General features: G+C 53.6%; 1 protein-coding gene across 4 annotated transcripts in view; it reads right to left on the reverse strand.

The window, feature by feature from the left end:
* PLCG1 (phospholipase C gamma 1) overlaps positions 1–24,550 on the reverse strand; it is a 41,412-nt gene that overhangs the window by 2,538 nt on the left and 14,324 nt on the right. For 2 of the 4 annotated variants that reach the window (XM_014884006.2, XM_088175055.1), the window contains exons 2-28: positions 20,927–21,079; positions 20,498–20,591; positions 20,025–20,072; positions 15,603–15,687; positions 14,468–14,551; positions 14,275–14,297; positions 13,129–13,201; positions 12,039–12,140; positions 11,254–11,372; positions 10,433–10,518; positions 9,976–10,096; positions 9,440–9,608; positions 8,900–9,022; positions 7,921–8,022; positions 7,505–7,692; positions 7,008–7,208; positions 6,511–6,630; positions 6,037–6,217; positions 5,690–5,767; positions 5,153–5,256; positions 4,856–4,952; positions 4,694–4,763; positions 4,315–4,472; positions 3,713–3,809; positions 3,082–3,306; positions 2,131–2,279; positions 269–383 (exon numbers count right to left, since the gene is read on the reverse strand). In XM_014884006.2, coding sequence (XP_014739492.2) covers positions 269–383; positions 2,131–2,279; positions 3,082–3,306; positions 3,713–3,809; positions 4,315–4,472; positions 4,694–4,763; positions 4,856–4,952; positions 5,153–5,256; positions 5,690–5,767; positions 6,037–6,217; positions 6,511–6,630; positions 7,008–7,208; positions 7,505–7,692; positions 7,921–8,022; positions 8,900–9,022; positions 9,440–9,608; positions 9,976–10,096; positions 10,433–10,518; positions 11,254–11,372; positions 12,039–12,140; positions 13,129–13,201; positions 14,275–14,297; positions 14,468–14,551; positions 15,603–15,687; positions 20,025–20,072; positions 20,498–20,591; positions 20,927–21,079 — 3,165 coding nt within the window. Of the gene's footprint in view, positions 1–268; positions 384–2,130; positions 2,280–3,081; positions 3,307–3,712; positions 3,810–4,314; positions 4,473–4,693; positions 4,767–4,855; positions 4,953–5,152; positions 5,257–5,689; positions 5,768–6,036; positions 6,218–6,510; positions 6,631–7,007; positions 7,209–7,504; positions 7,693–7,920; positions 8,023–8,899; positions 9,023–9,439; positions 9,609–9,975; positions 10,097–10,432; positions 10,519–11,253; positions 11,373–12,038; positions 12,141–13,128; positions 13,202–14,274; positions 14,298–14,467; positions 14,552–15,602; positions 15,688–20,024; positions 20,073–20,497; positions 20,592–20,926; positions 21,080–24,550 lie in introns of all 4 variants that reach the window. The other 2 variants (XM_088175054.1, XM_088175053.1) reach the window with 1 other exon arrangement.

Here is a 24,550-nt window from a genome sequence, read left to right on the forward strand (position 1 = left end):
TGCTCAGAAAACACAGCTGTCAGTGGGCAGCCCCACTGAGCCTTCCCACTGCCCCCATGGCTGATGCTGGGCTCAGAGGCAGCATGAGGGCAGCTCCCAGCTCAGTGCCAGGCTTTGCTGCAGAGCCCACGGCTCACACCAGGATCAGGAGTGCTGCTACATCCCTCTCCCTTCCCTTCCCTTCCCTTCCCTTCCCTTCCCTTCCCTTCCCTTCCCTTCCCTTCCCTTCCCTTCCCTTCCCTTCCCTTCCCTTCCCTTCCCTACTCACCCACAATCTCTGTTTTCTGCTTGGCGTTGTCGTACTCAGCACCAGACACCTCCACCTCCACGAAGGGACAAACGATTCCCCTTCCATTTTTGGGAAGGTGCCGGGCCCCCAGGACCTGAGCAGAGAGCAGGAGAGACTTGGTAAGAGACAGGAACAAAGGGGAAAAATGTGTTTGCATACCAAGACATTTTCTTCCCAATTAAGTCACCCTGGCCCTGCCAATTGGAGAGAGAAGCAGCACTGATAGCCAGCCCGGCTCAGCATCTCGGAGAGAAATAGCTCCCACCCCTGGAAGCTGCTGATCCCCAGTTTGACTTGTAAGCCATAAAAAAAGCAGGTGAACTGCTCTAGGTTCCTGTCTGCTGCCAGCAAAGCCAGTCCTGGGCCACAGCATCCGTCCCCCAGCTAGCCAAGCTGGAGCTGGGCTCCCAGCCAAGTGCTATTCCCTGCTGGGAGCACTGGACCCCCTCATCCTTGGTGAAATTTCTCAGCCTTCCTGCCTTGGTGTAAGGTCGAAAAGGAGCTGCTCTCCACTACTGCTCTGCCTCGTGTCTGCAGCACAGCCTGTGCTCCACACAAATGACAACCTGCTCCTCGCAGGAGAAAGCAATCACAGCTCCCCCTTGCCCGTGGCCATATGTCGCTCCAGTGTGCTGTCAGCACGCTGCTGCTGCAGGGGAAGGACCTGCTGCCAGCACTGCATCATGTGCTTTGAGTCATGCTGGGCTCGAGATGGCTTCTCCATCCATGAAAGCTGCCTTTGGTGGGGACAGCAGGCAGTTTTGCCAGAGAACGAGAGGCTGAGCCTGTCTCTTAAAGGCGACAGTGACTCTTGACACTTGGTGGTGGCAGCCACATCCTGAGGTGTAGGAAGAGCTTGGAAAACAGATGAGACAGGAAATTTTTAAGGAGACGGTGGGCAAGGGGTCAGTGGTGCAGAGGGTACATGATGGGGTGTCCTCATGGAGAAGGGCTGTGGCTTTTTTAGGTGGGATCACTCCAAAATAGAGGTGGCTGCAAAGGGAACCTGTGAGCACCTAAGGGCAGGATCTCCACTGCATCCTCCCCAAGGTCTACACGAGCTGAGGGGACTGGCAAAGGAGAGTGTTGACCCATAGCTTGGTTCTGAGACCACAGGGAATGCCTGTACAGCCTATTGGACCCCGCTGGTCCAAACATGAGAGCCAGCTGGTTTGGCACAGCCTGCCAAGAGCTTTGCCTGGTGAGCTGTCCCATGTCCCTGCACAGCCTCTGCTGTGCAGCTCTGAGAGCTGACACAGGAACAATCCAGCCTCAGTTCCACCATTAGGGAAGTAAAAAAAAAAAAAAACTCATCAAGCATCCACAGCCCATCCTCTGGCCCCTCTCCTCTTATCATCACCACCAGCACAACACAGAAATGGCCTGAAAAATTTGCCCTGACCTCGAGCATCTTCCCAAGAGGGGCCATGAGCAACTGGGGGAAATGGAAACATTGAGCCTGGAGCAACTGAGTGACAAGGAAGGGACAAGGCATAGCTCTTGTGTTGTTAGCCTGTGGATTTGGTCCTGGCCAGGCTCTGGGGACAGGGATGCCACCTGTGCGGCTCGTGGATGCCACCTGCTGGCACTGGGACCTGGACAGGAGGAGTGCTGGGGGGAGCACCCAGGGATGCTCCTGCTGCTCCTCTCCAGGCACCTGTGAGTGCCCCTCTTCAACAGGGGCTCTCCCAGCCTGTGCTGCAGGACTGGGGCTGAGGGCATTTGGCGAGGAGCAGCTGCAGCCAGAGCCAGGAGCCCAGAAAAACCATTCTCTCACCCCAAATCTGGTATAACCACCGGGGTCTGGCCCTGCAATCCCCAACACAGGAGGAGGTACTGACCTCAATGGAGATGGAGAGCGGTTCTGTGCCCCGCAACGTGCTCTTGTCAAAGGGGTCAAAGATGTCGTCCCTCATGTTGGGTGGCTGCAGGACGTACCCACACTGGCCACTGGACATGAACAAGGCCTGGTTCATCTGCATGGGCTTGTCTGGAGAGCACAGGCAGGAGATACAGGAGATGAAGGAGATCCTACGCACTTTTCACAAGCTGGATCATCACCCCCATCATTGATGCTTCACAGGAACCCTTGGCAAGAGGACCTGGCTCACTCCTTGGCAATGCTGAGCAGCGTGTCCCCACTGCAGCCTGTGCACATGTCAGGGCCATGAGGTAACTCTCTCATGCATGACTTGCCCAACTACTCCTGGGTCACCTCCCTCTTTTCTTCCTGCTTTTTTTCAGCTGTCCTTGTGCTGACTGCAGCGTTTGCCAAACCCCCTGTGAGATGCTTGAATTCACAGAAGGAATGAAAAAGTCGGCAGGAAAAAAGAGGCAGGTCTTTTGCTGGTGCGTTGGTGAGATGAACGGGCTCACAGCAGGGTTTGGCAAAGGCCAGGGAAAGGAAGGCTGGACTGCACAGCAGGAGCAGGAATGGAAGCTGGGGAAAGGCAAGAGGAGCAGCCAGCTGGACTCAGACCATGCAACCAGCTGGTGTCCCAAGCCTGGGGCTGCACCATCCCCTTTGGCACCTTCCCTGCTTGTCACCAGGGACCTGGGAAAACTCCCTGCCTCCTCCCCGTTTAATCTTGTTCTCATGGCACAATCCCCAGCCTCAGTCCAGCTCCTTGGCTCAGTCTAGCCCCCCCAGAGCCTATTAACCCAGGTCTCGCTGCCTGCAGAGCCCTTCCAAGACCCAGAGCCCCTCCCAGCCCCCCATTTGCCAGGAGCAGGGGCTCAGCAGGTGGCTCAGAGGAGGCACAGGGCAGCCCCAGGAGCCAGCCCACCCTCACCTGGGGTCTGGAAGTTGAGTGCCACCAGCTGGCTGCCACAGATCCACATGGGCAGGGGGTCGTAGTTGGAGGAGTCGAGGCGCTGGCCCTTGGGGTAGATGCGGGACAGCTGCAGGCGGTTGTAGTGCAGGAACTTCTTGCCCTTGATCTTGTTGACATACTTTTCTGCCTTGGTCTCGGGGAAGGAGGACATGTCTCGGTAACAGGCCTTCTCTGTGCCAATCTCTGGGAGGAGACAGCACTGTGTTAGGAGCACAATCTTTTTGCTGACACAACCATCCTTCCTAGCCCATCCTCTCACCTCTGGAGCAGCCACCAGTGGGTGTTTGCCAGGTGCCCAACAGCAATGACTGAGAGCACCAACACAGCTCCCACTGACCAGGCATGATGCTCCCCAGTCCCACTCCCTCAGCAGCTGCTCTAGGTGCTGACAGACCCCAGCAACAGAGGGATGGGGAAGGGGACTTGTACCCTCTGGAGCTACCCAGAGTTCCAAGGGAACCTGGTGATTTGGACACCTTGGACACCTAGCCTCTGCTGAGATCTAGCCAAAGCAGCCCCTTGGGTTACCACAGGGTTTGTAATGCCACAGTGGCTGCCTGTGACGGCCACCAGCTCAGCAGATGCTCACTCTCTTCATCAAAGGGCACAGGTCGGCAATAGACCACCAGTTCTGAAAGCTCCAGGGCAATCTTCTTTCTCCTCTCCATCATCTTCCCTTCAGAGAGCTGCCAAGAGAGGGTGAGAGAGGTGTCAGGCCAGGTAGGAGCAGTGGTGATGGATGGCCCAACTCATAAGCTGACCCTCACTGCTTGGTGTGGCTCCTGCCCACACTGTGGGGACCACCAGCAGATCTGCCAGGTCTGCGTGGGACACAGGTAGGGCCTGGGTAGGTCCTGCATCCTGCCCAGAGCAGGGCTGGCACTGATACCAGCACAGGGCATCTGTGGCCTTGCCACCCTCCACAAATGGAGATCCCCCACTTCCTGAGACTGTAGCACCCACCCAGTTGTCTAATCTTCCCAAATATCCAGCCTGAACTTCTCAAGCCACCACCCTTTGCCACGTTGTCCAAGATTGCTGTGGCTTTACCATCTCTGCAACTGCTCTGCCAGCCATCACAGGCTGTCACCTCACCGCCCCCCACCAGCCTCCACCTGCTCCTCAGCTCCTGGAAAACCCAGCACTTGGCCAGGAGATGCCTCCTCCCCTGCCCTGGGTCCCCAGACCCACCCTGGCATCAGCTGTCTGAGCTGCCTCTCGGATCTTCTTCACCCAGTCCAGCAGGTCCTCGTGTGTGTCAGCTGCCACGTCCAGGGACAGGCGTGACACCGAGGACATGCTGATGGAGAACACGAACTGGCGATTGTTCTTCCCCTCGGGGCGGATGGCTGGGGAGACAGAACACACAGGGCAAGGTCACAGCAGGGGCTGAGCCAAGCCCTGCACAGGGAGGAAGGGAGAAGACAGGCACAGGGACTCACGGCTGTCTATAGCTACAGGAAACTCCCATTTCTGGCCACTGGAGGCAACAGATGGAGCCCAGGAAGCAACGAGTGAGAGGCTGAGAAGCCTCAAGGGGCCTTTGCAATGGTCCCTCTCTGGCACTCACCGATCTGGCAGGAGGGCACGTCCAGGACGCCTCCGAGCAGGTCTCCCAGGGGGCTGTTCTCATCCAGCTGCTGCTGGGAAGGAAGCACAGCAGGATGGTGCTGGGCACGGGGGGCAGAGCAGGGACACAAACCCTCTGTGCTGCACTCATGGCCATACTCACCTCCCGCTCTGGCTCCAGGCTAGTGGGACTAGTGATTTCCTCTACATAGTTGGAAGGAAACCACAGCTGCTTTTTGCCACCATAATCTCCTCTCCACCTGGAAGGGAAGGAAGGGGTAATGGGAACAGGCAGCTCTTCCATCATCTGCTTTTAGAGTTTGTGAGGCTTTGGAACTGTGCAGCTCACGGGTATTTCCCAGACAGACCCACTCCTAGAGCGGACACACCTTTGTGTGGATGGTGACAGCGAGGTTTGACCATATTCCCTAGGGAAAAGGGAGGCTCAGGACCAACTCACCAGCCTCCTTCTTGTTTCTCCACATTCTGGATGATGGCATTTTTGGTGAAGGTGAGCTCGTCCTCCCTCTGCGCCTTGTAGTCAAACAGGGCTTTGACTGCACACTGCAATGAGGAGGGGTCCCATGAGGCTGGGCAGGGAATGGACGCGTGGACAACGAGCCCACAGGATGAGAGATCACCTCCCACCACAGATGTGTTTGTTGAGGGGCTGTGAGGCACATCAGCCTCTGCTGCCAGACCCTAGTGACACCTTGCAGAGCAAATCAAGGCCCCATTTATGCCAAAGCAGAGCTCACAAGTCTGATATGGCCCCACACAGGCACTCCCCTCTGTCCCAAGAGTCATTGATGGGCTTGGTTTGGAGAGCTCAGAGCAAGAGGCAGCCCAGCCTGGGAACCTGGAGGTTCAGCCTCCACTGTCTCTCTCTCTTCATAGTCTAGAAATGAGTGTGCAAACTAATACTGCTGGAAAATAAAAACACCCTTGCTAAATTCTCCAGCTCTGCAGTTTGTTTTGTGCCAAGCAGTGAGTGTACCTTGAAGGTGAGCATGGGGTTGGCTTCCACATAGAACCCAGGATGGCGTCCCTCGTACAGGGCTCCATAGTCTGGCTCCTGTGGAAGCAAAGGGACAGTGGTTACAGCAGTGACTGCAGGAGAAAAGGTTCCCTACCTTGGGGTAGGTGGGAGAGTGCCCCAGGAAGGCCCAAGACCAAAAGTGATGCTGCAGACAGCACACAGCAGCCCAGGCTCAGAGGGGCAGCACCAAACTCCACTCAAGTGTCAGGAAGCCCCAAGAGGTGGGGGCTGCAAAGCACAGAGATGGCTCACACACCACCAGCTCAAAAATGACCTGTCCATCATTCTGTGGCTCCTGCACTCACCGCTGTCCCGATCTTCTCCAGGGTCTCCTCGTTGATGGGGTAGCGCAGCTTCATCTTGCGGTACAGCGGGTGCTTCTCGTAGTAGCTGATCAAATCCACCAGGCTCTCGAATTCAGAGTTGCCCAGCAGCACAGTCTGGCCCTCCTGCTGCACCCGGCAGTGCTTGATCTTCCCTTCTGCCCTGGAGGGAGGAAACACAGGGAGAAGCCACTTGGCACCTGGCAAGAGAAGGTCTCTGCCAAAATAAAGGCACCAAGGAAAAGGTGCCCCTGGTGTGGTGGCCAAGCACAGGCATCTCCCACTGGAGGATGGGAGGCAGAGCAGGACCTCAAAGACTTCTTCAAGGGCCATGCCAGAGCAAGAGGAGTTCTGGGAGAGCTCAAGTCTTGCTGATGGCACCTCTCCTGCTCTCTCACACCCTGCAGCATCCCAGCTCCACCTCCAGCACCCACCACCCTTGTCCCAAGGACGCACCTGAAGGAGATGGCGTAGGAGCTGGGCTCGCTCCTCTTGCGCACCAGGAAGGCTCCATCACGGGGCACCCGCATCAGCATGTGCTCAGCCTGGGCCCGTGTGAGGTTGGCGTGGTACCACCTGCCAGGAGAGACACCATGGTGCACAGGTCACACACTGCCACAGCACGTGGCTTCCCCTCCAGCCCCTAAAAGGCTCCTTGAATCCTCCAGAGGAAGACAGGGACTGTGGGGCAGGCAGGATCAGAGCCCTTTGGTGAGGTGTGGCATGGGCGAGGGCATCCCAGCCAAACCCAGCAGCTCTGTGCTCTGCACTGGTCTCCATGACATTCAGCTCCATGAACAGCAAAGCTGGCCAGCATGGCTGCTGTGACAGAGCTCCATGGGAAGAAAGTGGGGCCCAGAAAGCTCCAGCAAGGGACAAATGGCTGAGGAGAGATCTGGGAGAATTTCCTACAGTGTCCTGGCTGCCCAATGGACACACACACATGCACTCACTCTTTGCTCTCGTGTGCATTGGTCTGCGGCACTGGCTCCGTCAGCCTCATCTCAAACTCATTGCACCTCAGTGGCACCTTCTGGTAGTGGGTGATGAGGTTGTAGAGGCTGTCGAACACCAGGTTGTCCGTCAGGAAGAACTTGGGGCTGCCGGCGTCCTGCCGGGAGTGGATCCGGCAGTGCTGCACCTTCCCATTGCGCCTGTGGGATGGGGAGGGAGGGCAGGGGTGAGCCAGGGCTGTCCATGGAGACACCTCCTCAGGCACAGCTCCAGCCTGACAGGGCATTCCTGCCCCACAGGAGAGTGACTGCATAAGGATCCCATGAGACTTGGCCCTTCTGCACTGGGACAGGGAGCTGACATGATGCTGGGGCACAGAAACGGGGGAGAAACTGCTCACAGGCCACCCAGGAATGGGACCCCACCACTGAAGAAAATGTCACGAGGAAACAACCCCTGTAGTGACACAGAGCAGTGGAGTGGCACAGGGCCTCACCAGAAGGAGAGGGTGTAATCTCCTACGAAGGTCTCGCTCTCTCTGACGAGGAAGGAGCCGTCAGGAGCCCCTGTCTCGATGCAATATTCCGTCAGCAGCCGCTCCGCGATGTGCCGCCCGTCACGCCCCGCTCCCAGCTTCCCGTGGAACCACTTCTTCGTGGAGTGAAGCTCCGTGCTGTTGCTCACCTGACAGGGGGAGAAAGCCATCGTCTTGGGTTATCGAGGGCAGGCTCGTGGTGCTGGATTCTGCTTTGCTCAGTAGTCTTCCAGTTGGAACAAAGAGTTCCTGAAGCAGCTCCCATCCTTCCCACCACAGGATTTCCCCCCGAAGTCAGCTGGCAAAAGCAATGCTCAGCCTCTTGGGCAGTCAAGTCCTGTTCTTAGGGATCAACTCAGTCACACAGGAGCTCTCACCTCCTTTTGCTCTTCCTCATCCTCGTTTCCTTGGTCACTAGTTGTCTCCCCAGAGTAATAGATCTTGCTGCTGGTCAGCACAAAGTAATGTGGGTTCCACTCCTGCAAGGAAACAAACTCTGGCAAAGAGACCCCTGGGGAAGAACCAAACTGCCCACCACCCATCCATGGGATCATCCCTTCCTGACCAGCACAAGCAGGGAGGGACAATCAGGTTTGTGAAGGACAGCCACCAACACTGATTCCAGTGAGTCACAGGAGCTTCCAAGACATCCCCCAGATCTGAGCCATGCATTTATCAGTAGCAAAAAGCCCAGCATGTGACAAATCACACTGCAAACACTCCAACACTTAATAAAAGGAGACGACCAAATGAAAAGCAAATCAATGCAAAAAGAAAACAGTCTGCATGGACTCAGGATAGGGGCAATCTGAGGTGAAGATATTAGAAATGGTTATGTGGATTTACCATTGCACTTTACTGTTTAAAAAAACCCTGTTCCATTTGTATGCAGCTTTATCAGACAGACCCTCAGCAGAGTAAAGCTGCTGAAGGTGGGCTGTGAGTAAATGCACACAGTGATGAACACTCAGTGCTTTATAAAGCTAAACCCTTGCTTAGGAGTGTCAGGTATGCAGGCACTTGGCAGGGGGCAGGGCTGGAAGTGCAGCCATCTCCAGAAATTCCTGCAGCACAAATCACTGCTCTGGGCTGCAGTTCCTTGGCCCAGAGCTCCCTCTAGCTCAGCCTTCTGCCTCTAGCAAAGGCCCACAGGAGATTCCTAAGGAAGAGCACAGAGAGAGCCAGCATAAAACAGCCCCAGCCTTCAGCGACACCTGAGAAACCACACAGACCAAGAGCCTCTTCAATCATTTGCACCACACCCCTTCCTTCCAGCACACACAGCACCTGACAGAGCCACCAGGTCATTGATGGAGCCCTCAGAGCAGGGACTGGGTCACCAGGGCACAGACATACGTGATTGATGGGGTCTTCCAGGTAGAGGATCCCGTTCTTGATGGAGTTGCTGATGTCATTCTCTGAGTACATCACAGATGTGGGCAGCTCCTCGTAAGCACTGCCCTCCGCCAGCTTCTTGTGCTGTGGGATCAGAGAAGGGGTCAGGCACCCAAAAAGCAGCATAGATTTCCTAGTGAACAGCCCTAAAAGCCCAGGTCTGCTGCAGAGGGGTCTTCCAGATTAGAATAAACAAGACCCATGCCGCAGGAATCATCCAATAGCACTGAAGTCCCACCCCTTCTTCCCAAAAGTGATTCCTGAAGCAGAAATACCAACATCCCCCATGGCCTCAAAGAAAGGCAGCACCCAGCTGCTGAGCTCATTTCCCAGCAGATTCTCTGAAGCAGGAGTGCTTTCTTGTGTCCAGCTGTTCTTAGCATCAGGTCTCCACTTCCAGCCCTGCACTGCCAACCACCCCCTTCCAAAGGCAGCTGCCTTCAGTCCCACACCCTCACCCCATTCCCTCACTTAGGAGCTTTGCTGGGCAAGGGAATTCACCTTGATGAGAATCTTCCTCTTGAGCTGGTTTGGAGATGGAAGGACATCAGCAGAAATATCCACTGGTTTGGTCAAGAGCATGTCCCCAAAGACCTTCTTGAAATTCTGAGCCATGTTCCTCTGCTGAGCAATGCTGCAGTGGTCCTCAATGGACAGAATGACGGGGAAGCTGGCAGAAAGAACAGAGCAATCAAAGCCAGCACGGGACCAAGGACTTCTGAGCTCTGTCTCAAAGCCTGGCCTCTGTGCCCTCCAGGATCAACAACAGCCATCTGTGCTGCCTTGAGCACCCAGTGTAGCCACCATTCAGGAGTGCACAGGGTGAGGGATTGGAAAACTACTGGGGTTTACCCAAAGCCCTCCCTCCCACAACATTTTTCTGGGAAAAATCTCCCTTTGGCTAAGAGAGGTGACATGCTTTCTTCCCACCACATCCAGGCCTTGTGCTGCAGCTCTGGATAAAGTGAGCTCCACTTTGCCACAGCCTTGGCTCCACCCTCTCTCTGCTCTGCTAGATGAAGTCCTGCTGTACTCACTCAGAGGTGACAAAGGCATGCTCCTTGATAGTGACCAAGACATCAGAGAACTTGATCTTGGTGGTTAAGGTGTGTCCGTGGTAGATGACTGGCATGCCATCGGGACCATCCCAGCAATCCACTGAAAGAGACCCACAGGGGAAACTTAGCCCAAAGGCTGGGATGGAGGCAAGGCATGGACATGAGAGGGACTGAGCCAGGTGCTGCTGGGAAATGGACTGGAAGGCATTGAAGGAGTGAGGTGATCAGTGAAAGCCCTGATCTTTCTGTGGGACCAAAACCTCGGGCACAGATCACCCAGTCCCACAAAGCCAACAACCTCAGCTCTTCCTGCACATCATGGTGTTAATATTGCCACTGGCCACATCAGCCTTCAGCTCTGCCCTCCTGACAAAGCCTCCCCTGACCACCAGAGCTGCTGTGATGACAGATTCAGAAGGGCCAGCTGGGTACTCACGTTCGATGCAGCGGCAGCCCATGCGCAGGCAGCGCGCGTACGCCTCCAGCGAGGACTCGCTCGAGAACTGATCCCCCGTCAGGTACCTTCCAGGTGAGACAACACATCAGCACAGGGACAAACCCACTGGGGCCACAGGGGTCTGCTGGACCTGCCTCTGCCACGTGGGAATGGCAGGAGTGGCAGGTGAGGGGTTCAGCTCTGCCCCTGCTGCAAGGGGCAGCCAGCACTCCTGTGAGGTCCAGCCCCAGCTCCTGAGATAAACCTCAGGCAGCAACATCAGCACTGAGACCCCCCTGCAGCCTGAGAGCAGCGTTAGATGAGCTCTTGCACGCACACAGGATCTCACTGCCTGCCCTCAGGGCTGCTCAGCTGGCTTAGGCCCTCAGTCCTTTAAATTTGGGTTAGCACACACAGAGCCTGTCTGCACAGAAAGCACTTCCTGCAAAATTATTCTAGCAGCACAGAGCAGAAAATGGCCGATTTCATCCTGACAGGATTTATCACATCTGTCCTGAAAGACTCTGGAGAATGACATTGCTAATGGTGAGAAATTACCAGAGTGACAGCTCAGGACATGAAGGCACCTGAAGGCCTGTGCAGATGTGTGCTGCTGACAATGTCTGAGCAAAACATTTATGGCTAAATGACAGAGGAAGGAGTGGGGCACCAAGAGGAAGGTCTCTGACGTACTGGCCTGGGTTTGGAAAAGCCTACTTGACCCATCCCTGGAATCAGGCAAAATCAGGATGCTCCTACCCTGGCGTGAGAAAAGGATGCTGAGAGCAGCTGGGTGGAGAGAGCCCTCCCCTCGTCCTTACGTGTTGTGTGAGGAGGAGATCCAGTAATGGGAGAGAGGGTTGTTCATGTTCTCCAGACACACCATGTCCAGCTGCGAGTTCCAGATGCTGTTCTCTTTGGAAAACAGGAAGGTGAGAAACTGCTCAGGAAGAAACAGAAAGGTGTTAATGATGCAGAGGAGCTGGTGCTGTGGTTTAGTTTCACACACATCTCCCGTTCCATGCCAGCAAACATCCAGCACAGACTGAGCAGGGCTGCCCCACAGCACACCAGCTACCTGAGCCAGGGGCCCTGAGTGACCACTGCTTGGGCACTGCCACTCTGTGAATCTGTGTGCCAGACCCTCTGACCCAGCTAGAGACAAATTAACGGCTCTGCATTTTATTTTGCAGCTCACATGGCAGCAATAGCTTACTAAGGCCATGTGGGTCAAGGGACCTTGGCTTAGTCCAGAGTGCCAGTGACATGGTCATCCCTAGTTGTTTTTATTCATTATTCAGCTCTTGCTTTGAAGAGATCCTTACAAATCCCAAGACAGCCTTAAGCCAAAGGCAGCCCCTCTCCTCCTCCAGATGAACTGCCTGGTGAGTACTCCCAGCTGCACACACTCAGCACAAAAGGGCAGCCCAGAAGCCATTCCCTGTGCCAACCACGTCCATCTCCCAGGAGCTGTGACCCTTCCAGCACCCCCACCCTGCAGCAAAGGCACAGACAGCAGAGCTGTCACACCACAGCACACATCACACCAGGGATGTCATCCCCTGCATCACCCCACTCCACACACGCCACCTTCAAGGTGTCTTACTTCGTCCAGGGAGAAATAAGGCTCATCAATCTCCCTCAAAGGGTCTTTCAGGAAGCTGAACATGAATTCCCGTACCTGAGAGTCATCTTTAGCCCAGAACTCCTGCAAAGCCCAGGGGAGACATAAAATAAACCATTCCAGAATGTATTACTGCAAACCACATGCACATCCAGTTCGAAGCTTTAACCATTAAGGAGGTGATTTTTGATGCAAGACCATCTCTGCCAGGAACTCAACTGTCAGCACAAATGCTGGATAGCACACAAGGAGGAAATGTGCTCTGCTTCTGAGTGGGCTTCATTTTCTCAATGCCATGCATTTTTCTCTCCGATAGCTCCTTTGAACACATCTGCCATTCCTTCTCCTTCAGCAGCAGAAGCCAACCCAGTTTCCTTTGGCTCTCTCTCCCTGGCTCTCTTTCATTAGCCACCAAAACATCTCCCCACTGGTTAACTCCCTACTGGCTGCAGACACAGGCAGGGAGGTGGCAGTGGGGGACAGGGCACAGCAGGAGCCACGAGCCCCAGCAGTGCTTTTGCCAGCCAGCCCTACCCTCCTGGAGGGCACCAGCAATGAGACAGGAACCTGGCAAGAGCCAAGGGGTCTGTGCTACCACAACTGCACTGCTGGTGCCTGCATGTCAGGACATGCATGTTGTGCTTGCTGAGTGACCCAGGATTGCTTTGAAATTGAAGAATCAGCAGTTGAACCCATCAGCTACTTCTCAGGAAGTGCTGACACCACCTGAGAAACAGGACATGACTTCTTGGCTGCAGCAAAGCTTTGGTAACCAGCCGAGGTCACAGGGACTGGGTTAACCTCCCCTGATCAGTTCCTGCCTCCTGGGATCCCCACTCCTCCCAGATCTCCTGGTTCCTTTTCTGGACAGGGTGCCTGGCTGAGTTCAGGTTTGCCCTTGCCAGCACTTCCCCCACAACACCTCCTGGTCCAGAAGGATGTACTGTGCCAGGCAGAGCAGCCACAGCCAAATCATCCCAGCTCCACAGCAAGGCTACCCTCAGAGCACTGGACCCCTAATGTCACCAGTTCCTCCCCTGTTGTCTCTCCCCACCACCTGTGTTGAGCTCACCCTCTGGTATTCCAACAAAAACTTCTGCAGCTCCAGCTGCGACACCCTGAAGTGCTCAGACCTTTCACCACCCCTGACAAGCAGAGAGAGAGAAGCTTCAGTCACAAGTACAGCACATCATGGGAGATGCCATCTGCCACCTCCCTGGCATGTGCAGCCAGATGTGCCCCGAGCATGCAGCACTGAAGGAGCAGAGTGGGATGAGCAGAGAGCTGAGGAGAGCAAACACATATCCACATCTCAGAGCCAGGGACTACTCCAGGAGCAGTACAGGGCTCACGCTGACAAGGGCATGATAACATGAAATTGTGGTGAAGGGCAGCAAAAGCCATTAGAGGGACGGATTTGTAAAAAAAAGAGGGTCTGGCTTGTACCTGAGTGTAAAGAACTAAATAGGTGCAGGGCACTTAGGGGGTGACTGCAGACAGGACAGACCTACAGGTATGCAGAGAACATGGACTCATGGAGGTAAGACACAGGGAATGAAGAAGGGGACTGCTTGTAGATGATAATCTTGAAAGACTGGTCCATGACTGCTGTAAGTCACAATGGACAGCCAAGGGCCATGCTGGGCACTAACACCACAAAATCCAAGGTGGACTGGGCAGTGTTGGCTGCCCTGGGCAGAGGGATGAGCCAGATGGTCTGCTGAGGATCCTGACATCTCTTTTCTGTGGTTATAGGAAAAAAAAGGAAGGAAACCATTGGGAATTACCTGGACAAATCAGTAAGTCTTTCACTCTTTAGCTCCTGTGTCTAAATTTAAGCTCTTCCTATTACAGCCAAGGTGAGCAGAGGGCAGGGAAGGGCACAGCTGGCAGTGGCACCAGAGGCACTGCCTGAGTGGGGAGGGCTCTGCAGCCACCACAAACACAATCCCTGGGAGATGGCTCAAGGTCTGATCACTTCACATCAACCAACTGACCTGAGCTGGATCTCACTGGGATGTCTGGGAGGGAGAGATCCCTCCCCGCCCTGAGCTAAAGTATTACACCAATGATGCTTGCTCAGAGCACAGAAACACAGGCAGCACAGGAGCAGGAGGAGTGCATAATGCCTCATCCCAATATGCTACTGCAGTCCCAAAGCATGCAATGGAGCAAAAGAAAGCAGCCTCTTCCCCAGAAAACACAGAGAATTATTCACCTTTCCAAGAATGGGACATCCATCTGCAGAAGAAGAAGCACAAGCATTAGGTTTGTACTCAGTAACTTCTTTACTCCCAAGAGACAAGCTCACCCTTAGGGCAGCAGGGTTAAAAAGCCAATTAAGTGGGAATGCCCAGTAACAAATATGGTTTCTCCCTTCCCTTTCCTCCCCTGGAGAATTCAGCTCTTACTGTTTTCTGGGCACTGAACATCAGGCTGCGGTAGAGCTGTGCAAACTGCCCGTACGTGATGTCCCCGTTCCTCTGCTCCACATCCTGAAAGAGCAATCAAACCAGAGGATTTACAGAGGCCACAGGGAACCCTGCATGGCTTAGGGAATGTCTCTTCCCACCAGTATCCCTGGGGAAAAAGGAGGAGAAAAAGGCCAAAACCCATCCAGACTTAGCCTCCTGCACAATGGCCTCAAGTTGTGCCAGGGGAGGATTAGATTTGATATTTTTTAAAATATCAAAAAAAATCCAAAAATAAAACAGTGGTCAGGCATTGGAACAGGCTGCCCAGGCAGTGGTGGAATCACCATCCCTAAACGTGTTCAAAAAACATGTGGATGTGGCACTTGGGGACATGGTTTAGTGGACATGGCAGTGCAGGGTAATGGTTGGACTCAATTATTTTAGAGGGTTTTTCCAATCTTAACAAATCTGCCACAGTCTCAGCTGGGGCCGGCAGGACCATGAAGTGCACAGGCACATCCTAAAATGAATTCCACGATTGCCCAAGCTCACCCACACAAAGGCATCACCACACTGAAAAAGCGTCACTACTTACTTGAACACTTACAAAAGAATAATTTGATTTTTTGTTTGCCCAGAGTATCTGAAGTGTCTGGAAACTGCAAGACCCAAAGTGTGTGCTCTCCTTTGGATACCCACTCTTTGGCCTCAGCGTTCTGTGCTGGTAGGAACAGTGGTCATCACAAGATGACCCTTCACCCTCAGGTCAGTGGTGATGCTGGCAGAGCATCCCTCGGTGGCAGGGGGTTTCAAGAGCCAGGATGCAGGACCTGGTAGCTGGTCTGCACTCTACCCCACCAACACCAGCCCATGATTGGAGCCAGGAGCAACGAGGGGAGTGTGGGAGGCAGGGTGGGGTAAGGAGAGGGTGCTGGCCACAAATGGGCCAGGGTGTGGCACCCAGTGAGAGCTGGCACCTCTTCAGTCACCACCGTGGGTGGGGGCCCTCCCAGGAAAGGCTGGGAGGCTCTGCAGTATGCAAACACTCCCTGGGAGTTTAACCACCACCAGGTTTTGCTCAAAGGCAGGCAATGGACTGCTGAGGGGGAGAGTGGAGGGGTCACACACTCACCGTGAGTCTCTCCCGCAGGAACCTCATGTTGGGGACCCGGTAGTTGACCTGAGACAGCATGCTCTTCAGATCCTTGGCAGAGATCCTGGCTCAGCAGGGGAAAGAGGGGAGACATGTTCAGGAGGTCTGGGATGGAGGGGTCTCACCCTGGGGCTGGAACAGCACGTGTACAGAGAGGCTGTGCCCAAAGGGACATCAGCTGTGACACAAGGATGGGTGCGTGACCCCAGGAACAGTGGGGAAGATGCAGGGAGCAGAGAGAGAGAGAGATCTGCATGTCAGTGGGGACTGCAAATACTGCTGCTACAACTTCTGACAGAGCAGGGTGAGCCCAGGAGCCCAGCACCCTCTGCCCACTCGAACTGATGCCACAGCTGAGCATGGCATCAGCACAGGCAGCACCCGTTGCTTTAAATGAGTGACCAGGAAGAAGCATTTTTCAAGTAGCTGTGCCCCAACATGGATGCTGGGTGACCAACTCCCTTCCAAAACCCACTCCCTGGCCTGCTGGAGGGGGACAGGCTCTCTAAGTGGTTAGGACTCAGCTAATTTTATCTTAAGGGGAGGAAAAAAGCCATTTTCAGTCCCCAGCCACAGCACTGCCACGTCGTGCCCAGCTGTGCTCTCCCAGCCACACACACTGCAGGCAGGGAGCAGCCAGCACGGCTGTGCTTCACAAAGCCCTGCACACCAAAGGTGCTGGTTCCTGGACCAGGGAAAGCTCCAGTGTCAACCCTGAGCAGGATCCCACACCCCAGCAGGCACAGACAGGCAGGAAGCAGCTCTGGGCTGCCCTTGCCTGTTCCGGAGCTGTCCCCACATGGGGCAACAGCCCTGCAGCAAGGAAAAATGAGGATGCCTCCCATCTGCAGGATTTAGAAGCTGAGGGGTCTGTGTCCAATCATTTTCTGGCAGCTGCTGCCTTAAAAGCAAGTCCTGGGAGTCCACCCCTGCAATCACAGATGGTGCTTCTGTCCCCCACTGAGCACGTGGGAACACAGGATCCTACAGGATGCTCCTCCATCCCACAAAGCATGGGGCAAGTCTGGAAATCCTTATGGCTTTGGGGTGCAAATACAAAAACACCAGGGAAGATGTCCTGCACAGGAGATTTAACCCGGCTGCAAGCTGGCATTCACATGTGACCCACATCGTTTTTACACATTTTCCTGGAAGCAGGGTGATGTCAAACACCACAGGAAGGAGGAGGGATGGAGAGAGCTCCATGGAGAGGGAGAAACCGGCTGGTGTCAGGCGCTGCAGAGCAGAGGGCTCGGCAGCCAGCAGGACACAGAGAGCCCTTGTTCCTGGGCTCAGAGCCCTGGGGACTGCACACACAGCCAGAGCAGGACCTGGCCCAGCTCCTGTGCTGCGCCCAAGGCCAGCACCCAGCCCTCCAAGGACTTTGCAGTGTCCTGACACTCACTGGCAGAACAGAAAAAGAAGAAGAAAAAAAAAGCTGGGAAATGGCCCCAGCCTCCCCCTCTCTCACAGCTGCACAGTCACTAACACACAGCACTAGTATCTGCACCTCTACCTCCCTGGGCAGGTGAAGGAACCCTGGGGGTTCAGAGTGACTGCTCTGGGGAGGAGATCCTGCCCTTTCCCTTCTCCAACACACCCAACACCCACAGTCGTGTTCAGGGTGCTGTGTGACCCCCCTGGCAGGGGTCCTGGATGACAGGGAAATGCGTGGAGTAAGCCAGGAGTACAAGGAGAGATGCCCTCACATGTCAGGAACCACAGCATGTAACAGCTGTCATGGGGCCCCCAACAGGACACACAGAGTCCCCAAGGCTGCCCAGCAGCCATCCCTCCTTGCTGAGAGCATGAGACTGCAAAAAAGATCATGGAAAAAGAGTAGGAGGGGCTGGAAGAGCAGAACCAGCAGCAGCCATCCCTGGAGACGTGCTGGAGCCGAAACTCAGCCCTGGTGATGCTGAGCTGTTTCACAGGAGGTGCTGGACCACAGCCCTGCTCGCTGATGTGACAAGAGCAAGCCTGTCAAAGCTGTGACAAGCATTTCCCTCTCAGCTACAGAAGGCAGACAGGATACGAAAGGATTTTATTTATTGTGTGTTATTCATCGTGTTAAAGTGCTGGAGACCTTGGATAAACAACTTGGTAGTATTTTCAGACTAGAAAGTAAAAACAAAATAAACAGATTTTTTTCTACATATCTTTTTTAAGGTGTCATGACAAACAGGCCAGAGGCCCAGCCCTCTCACAAGGGATGGAAACATTTCCCTGCCAGCCCTCAGGGCTGCAAATGCTGCTCCCAGCCATGGGCAGCTCTCCTGGCCAGAGGTGAAACAGTCTCCACAGCAGTTAGGAAAAAAAACCCAGCATCCTGTTATCCTCCTCTTTCTACCTAACCTCCCTTGGAAAAATAAACACCCAAAGGCCCAGCAGCCAGTGGAAACAGCCACCATCTGCTGGTGTGCTGGGAGGATGCACTGGCACCCAGCTGGGGAAGGCAGAAAGGAGACAGAAGAAAGGGCTCCAGCAGCACAAGAGGCTGAGGCATGGGGTACACAAATGCTGAGAATGATTTCTGCAGCTGCCAAAACCCTCTCTGTTCTGGGAATGATCAAGGATGGTGTGCAAGTGGGTTTAAAAAAAAAAAAAAAATCACAACTCACTGTTCCCTTTGAAAACTCACTTCCAGGATGAGAAGCAAAAGCAAAGAGCTCAGTGACATTAAATTCAATGCTGAAATTCCTCACAAGGGCCAAGATTTAATCCAGGAGATGGGTATATCCCATAACTGTAGCCTCTACCTTGCAGAAAACACAAGGATGCTTGTAAAATGGGAAGACCCCAAATCTTTCCACGTCCCCTCTGTTGCTGTTTTGCTCCTCTCACTGCCTGGGCTGCAGCAGCAGCTCTCACAATTAAGGGTTTTGCACTGAAACCTCTCCCTGTGGTTGACAGGTAAGGAATATATCAGATCTTGCTGCCTTAATTCTAAATGCTAATAGAAAGATGATATCAATAGAAACAATAGGGATGCAACAGGTTGGCTGTCAGCTCTGCTGACCTGCCTTGGGCAGACAGATCTATACATGCAATCTCTTTTTGTACTGTTGGGATGCCATTTCATCAGTTTTACTACACAGCCAGAGGGAAACAAGGACCAATTATTTCCACTTTTCCTATAATCCTCCTCCAAAACCTTCACACAGCTACCCCTGCACCTGCCTCAGTGCTCTCCACTGCAGAATTAGGAAATACTGTGCCCAGTCACCACTGTCTATACAACCCAAGCTTGGATTTGAAAGGTGTGTGGCTTATGCAGAGCAGCTGCAACAGATTAAAGCTCCTCTTCTTCCCATTCTTCCTCTGTGAGGATTTATCCCTCCTCCACAAAATCCCCGTGCACCCAGCAGTGCTCTCGTCACGCCACAGCATAAATCACTGCAAAGGCAAAAGTGTCCAGTTGCAGCAGCATCTTCCCCATGCACCACACTCCTGCCCTGCTCCTGGCAGGTTGAATTTATCCCCTGGCTGGCTGTCCAGGGAGGGACACAACAAGGACAAAGCAGCAGATGCTCTGGACCCCAGTGTTCTGCAGCCAGCCCTCTCTGGACATCAGAGCATGGAGAAGGGGCAGGTGGGACCCATGTGCTCCACAGCAGCTGGAGGGGCACAGGCTGATGCCCCCAGGGGAGCACATTAACATGGGAATCAATGCTGAAAGGTTAATGGGCTCAGTTAACATCACAGGGGAGAAACGAGCCCATGGATGAAAGGAGGCAAACAACAGCAGCTCAGTAAGAGCAGGCTGGCAGCCAGCACTGGGACTGGAAAACTGGTGATGGCAGTGGGACAGAGAGCAGAGCACCTCACCTCCCCAAGAGGAAAATGTCCCCTCTCTTATCTCATGGTGAACCATGACCCAATTCCCTTCCCTTACCTCCTCATGACAAGCGTGACATTTTACTTGCTAGGACAACACTAAGTATTCAAGAGCCCCACAAGCCAAGCAGTGGAATGACCCATGGCCTCATGGGCCTCAAAAAAGGAGAAAAGAACAAACAGGGGTGGAGAGTAACAAACACAACCCAGTTCAGCCCTGATGGGGTGCCCTGAACTGCCTCTTGGCTCTTTGATGTCTGCTTCCTTGGGTGGTGCCAGGTGGGGAGAAGGTGTTTCACAGCTGTGGGCTCTCAAGGTGTTACTGGGTCTAAACAGCTGAGAAATAGGTCAGGAAAAAAACAAGACAGCTTTTTTATGCTTTTTTTTAAATTCAGTGAAAATCAGCCAGGGAAGTTTGGGAGTTGGCTTAAGGTTCCTTGGAAATGAGCATTACAAGCCTAAAGAACCCAACAAAAAATCCAGAGGCTGGGGTTTCAAGTCAAAGGTGAACCCTTCCAGCTCAAACCCTTCCCTGAACATGAGTGCAAGTTTCTCTCTCCTTACCTGTCTTCCTGGTTGCGATCCAGGGAGTAGAATTGCTTCCGGAGCCACCTGGGTGGGAGGGCACAAACAGGAACACACTCAGCCCCAGCTCCTCAACTACCAGCCCCTGCTCCAATCCCTCTCTGGAAGATGCTCAGTGTCACACCATCCCCTCCCTCTGCTCCTCTTCAGAGGCAGACTACCCTACTTTCATACAGGTGACAAGTTCTGCTTTAAAAATGCCTCTGCACTGAAGTGCTACAGGTAATACAGGCTGTACACACGTGGAAACATCGATTTGTGGTAAAACTCCTTCTCCCTGATGCCTGAGATCAAACTCTGGGGTCAGCAGGATGAAGCCTCTGGAGTGCAGAGGCAGAAGTGCTGGGTCAGCACAGCTCAGAGAGGGAATGAGATGTCACTGTGCTCACCTTTTCCTGTCAAAACAGACAGAAAGGGGAAAAAGAAAACAAGTGCAGGAAAGTTTTCCTCACCTTTCAATCTGCAGGGCGGTGGGTGCCTTCAGAGTGTCTGTCACCAGCCAGTTCAGCCCCTTGATCCACATATTGACCTCATCCTCAGAAGTGGCTGGGGAAAATGCATAGGAAAAGTGAGAAGAGGGGACATACAGGCTTGATCACCAACCCAAACCTCCTGGGACTATCCACAGCACCTTTTATCTCCAATTCCTTGCTTAATCCCCTTTCTGGTAACATTTCCACCCCACACAGATGTGCTGGCTGGCTCCTCTCCCATGGGATGGAAGGGCTGGCTTGTCCCAGCATGTCCCTCTCCCTCCTCCTTCAGTTCCCGAGAGCTGCGAGTTATCTTTGTCCCCAAGCAGCGAAGCTGTTTGGGTCCTGTGAGGACGAATTTCTGGCTCATCCCTGCCTGGCACAAGCCCAGGATCACAAGAGCTCTACCTTGCAAGCTGAGGGTCTTCAGCCGGAATTCTGTGCCATAGAGGACCACGAAGCAGTGGGAGTGCTCTAGTCGGAAACACGGATCCTCCTGGTACCGGTCAAAATCACGGGAGTTCTTCCCTGGGCGAATCTCTTTGATTTCACGAATATCCACTAAGAGAAAGGGAAAACAAAGGGTTCAGTGAATAGCTTGGAATTCCTGTGGCATTGGAGAAGGAAGGGTATAGATGAAGTGGATTTAGTCATCTGGAGAGCTGTAAGCACAGCCCCCTCTTACTACTTCCCTAGGAGGTTTCCCCAGCCAGCACCTCCCCATTTACCTCTGTGTTCCCCAAAAATGGCCAAATGTCTCCCCCAGAGGGATCCCCAGGAAGGGGCAGCTGTGAGCACGCTGGAGCATCAGTGCCAAACAAGGAGAAGGAGCTGAAGAGACACTGGTAAGGGAGCATCTCCCAGCCTCCCTCCCCAGAGGAAATTCTGGGAAAGGACTCCTACTGCCATAGAACAAAGAGAAAACAAGAGCAGCAGCAAGGCAAAAAAAAAAGAAAAAAAAGAAACCCAACCCAAACCCAAGAATTTTTTTGCTTCCTGGAAAAATAGTTTCTTAAATGCTCGTGGGAATCAAATAACAACATTTGTGAGTCACATTTCCAAAGCAGATGATGGTTCTGAGCAATGCAGGACGGAGATTACTGCAAACCTGGCATGTAATTCATCCCAATTAAACTCCACTTACTGCACTCACTGTGGATCATCTCGCCTTTCATTTCTATTTACTGCAGTTCAAAACTAGACAGAAATGTGACCTGCTCATCACCCACAGCAGCCACCAACAGCACTAAACTGCATCATCAGAGATGATGCTCTCTGCAAACCCCACAGCAAGGCAGACACAGGGATTACCTTTGGGAGGGCAGCACAAAGCACAAAGAACGTGGGACCCTCTCCTGTTCCCGGGCAGCACTGTGGGTGCATCTGGAGACAGTGGCTGCCTGCTCATTGCCTGGCACAGGATATATCCAGACTGACCACTCTGAGTTTTGGGGGTGTCCTGTGCAGAGCCAGGAGTTGGACTTTATGATCCTTGTTGCTCCCTCTCAACTCAGGATATTCTATGAATCTGATAATCCTCCAAAGCTCATCAAGTTGTTACAAGACATAGAAAGACCCAGTTCCTTGGGGCTGCAAAGGAAGGACAGACAAGCTTCCTAATATAAGCAAGAATGTGACTTTTTGAGGCCTCACCTACTCTTTGGAAAGGAGCTGTCTGGCAGTTCAAATGTTAGCAAGCCCTGCCATAACCTGACCCCTGTGCTCCTATCCTTAGTGACACAGCAGGTTATTTTAGCCCCTAAAAACCAATATCTCAATTCAGGTCTTTGCATCCAGGACAAGCACAGTGGGGTTGAAGACTAATCCTGTCCTTGGAAGATACAGGGTTTGACCAACTCAGTGGGGGAAAACTTGTCAGGTGGGTTTTCATGGTAATTTACACTACTACTTTATAATACTTCATAATAACTACCAAAGGAAGGTGCTGAGATATTCCTGGCCTGCCTTTGCACCACCCTGCAAGCATATTGTCTGCACTTGGGGATGCTGCAGTGTTGGCTGTGCCCTGTGCTCACCCCTCCCTGCACAGAGCAGCAGCAGGTTGGTACCTGGTGAGGCAGAGCTGTTGTTACACAGTGCATACCTAAAATCCACGCAGTGGAGAGAGCCCTGGAGCAAGTGAGGTGCTTATCAAGGACAAAAGCACGCAGGGAATTCCTAGGGCAAAGGGCAGCCTCTGTGAGGATCAGGCAGGAACCTCCAGCCCACGCATGCTTGCAGCTGCTTGCTGCTCTCTCTGGTCCTCCCAAACCTGCCTGTGTGTGCTGGGGAAGGCAGCTGGGGTTTGGTTTGTGCCTTCTTCTCACCACAGAGAGCACAGCAGCCTCTCCCACCCACTGCCTACGACACCTTCCCTGGAAGGAAGTGACTCTGAGCATGAAGCACAGCAAGCACAAATGCCAGCGTCCCCAAGCACAAGGGCTGAAACCTCCCAGTCCTCCCTCTGGCACTGTGGGACTGGGACCCCCAAGAAAGGAGGGTGGAGGGGTTTTGCTCTAAGCCAGTGTCACAGACACACTCTGGAGGCTCTGCCATGCTCAGCACCAGCGAGTTTCCAGTCACTGGTGGCACGGGCTCTGTGACACGGCCCACGTGTCCCACCTTGAGTCCTTGCTGGGGAAGGTTTGCCAAGGATGTGGGCAAAGACATGGGGGTAAAGCACCCGGGCAGGTGAGCTGGGGTAAGGCCTCTGAAGACAAGTCCTCTGTCATCAAGGTGAGCCCCATCTCCTCCTCCCCAAACTGCCCTCTCGCAGGGCGTGCTGTGGGAGGCAGAATGTGCCTCCCAGACAAACTGGTCCTTATCCCATCTGGGATGTGGCAAGAGAGGAAGAACTTGGTCCTGCAGTGATGGCAGAGGCAGAGGGATGCTCTGTGATGGAATATGAACCCTGCTGCAGCCTGGCAGAGCTGGATGCCCCAGAGAAGAAGCAGCAGCAAGCAGGGACGGATGAGCAGTGGATGAGATTGGAGGCCTGGAGCAGGCTGGCTCCTCTCCAGCCCTCCCGGGTGGCTGTGCAGACAGGAGCCAGGAGAGGCTCCAGGAAGGAGGAGGCAGCAAAGCCCATCCAGCCCAGAGATGCTCTGAGATCCCCACATGGTTCCACACTGCGACATCCCATGGCTGTACAAACAGTTGTGCCCTTCACAACCTCCCAAACTTCCCTGCAGCCCACTGCCAGAAGAAACAGCCTGGCCCTCCCTTTGCCTCCAGCACTGAAAAGAAAAAAAAGAAGAAAGAAAGAAAAAAAAAAAAAGGTCACATTTCTGGGCAAAGAGCCCTCCTTTCAGCAGGAGTGGGTTGCATCAGAAAGAAAAAGCTGACCCCAGATCCACCTCCCTCATCATGTAAGAAAAAACCCACCAAATTACCCTCTGGTTACATGAAAACCAGATCCACCCTTGAAGTCATTTAAAACTGAAACTTCATCCAAGCCTCATTTACCCGCTGATGGATAGGGTGTTGTAACGTGTAAGGATAGGGACAGCCTGGAACAGGCTCTGAGGGTTGCAAAATCGCCACCTCCAGAGGATTTTTGGAAAGATGGAAAACTTATTAAATTTAAAAAACATTTTTAAAAAGCTGACAGAAAGAACATTTAGCCAGATTACTTTCCGGGATGGGTTTATCAGGGACAGCCTCCAAGCAAACACCCACCCCCTCAACAGGCAAAGGTTTGTGTCTCCCTGGGGAGAAATGGTGCAGAGAGAACCACAGGGGTCACTGCCAGCCCAGCCTGACCTCGGCTGGCTGACATGGACTGATCCTGCCCAGGAGCAGCAGAAAAGCCTCCAGCCTACTCACTCTGGCAAAGAAAAAGAGGTTAAAAAAAAAAAAAAAAGAGTCTTCCTGCTATTTAACATTGTGGATCCCACTGAGCACAGCCATGTGGTCATCCCCAGGCTTCCCATCACTGCACGGGGCACTGGAGGGTCAGGTGGCCCCCAGGGAGAAAGAGGAAAAAGATGTATGTGCATGTGAGTAAAATACAAGAAAAATCTATTATGCAAC

The sequence above is a fragment of the Sturnus vulgaris genome, chromosome 17 (genome assembly GCF_052056855.1).
Source record: "Sturnus vulgaris isolate bStuVul1 chromosome 17, bStuVul1.hap1, whole genome shotgun sequence".
Lineage (NCBI taxonomy): Eukaryota > Metazoa > Chordata > Aves > Passeriformes > Sturnidae > Sturnus > Sturnus vulgaris.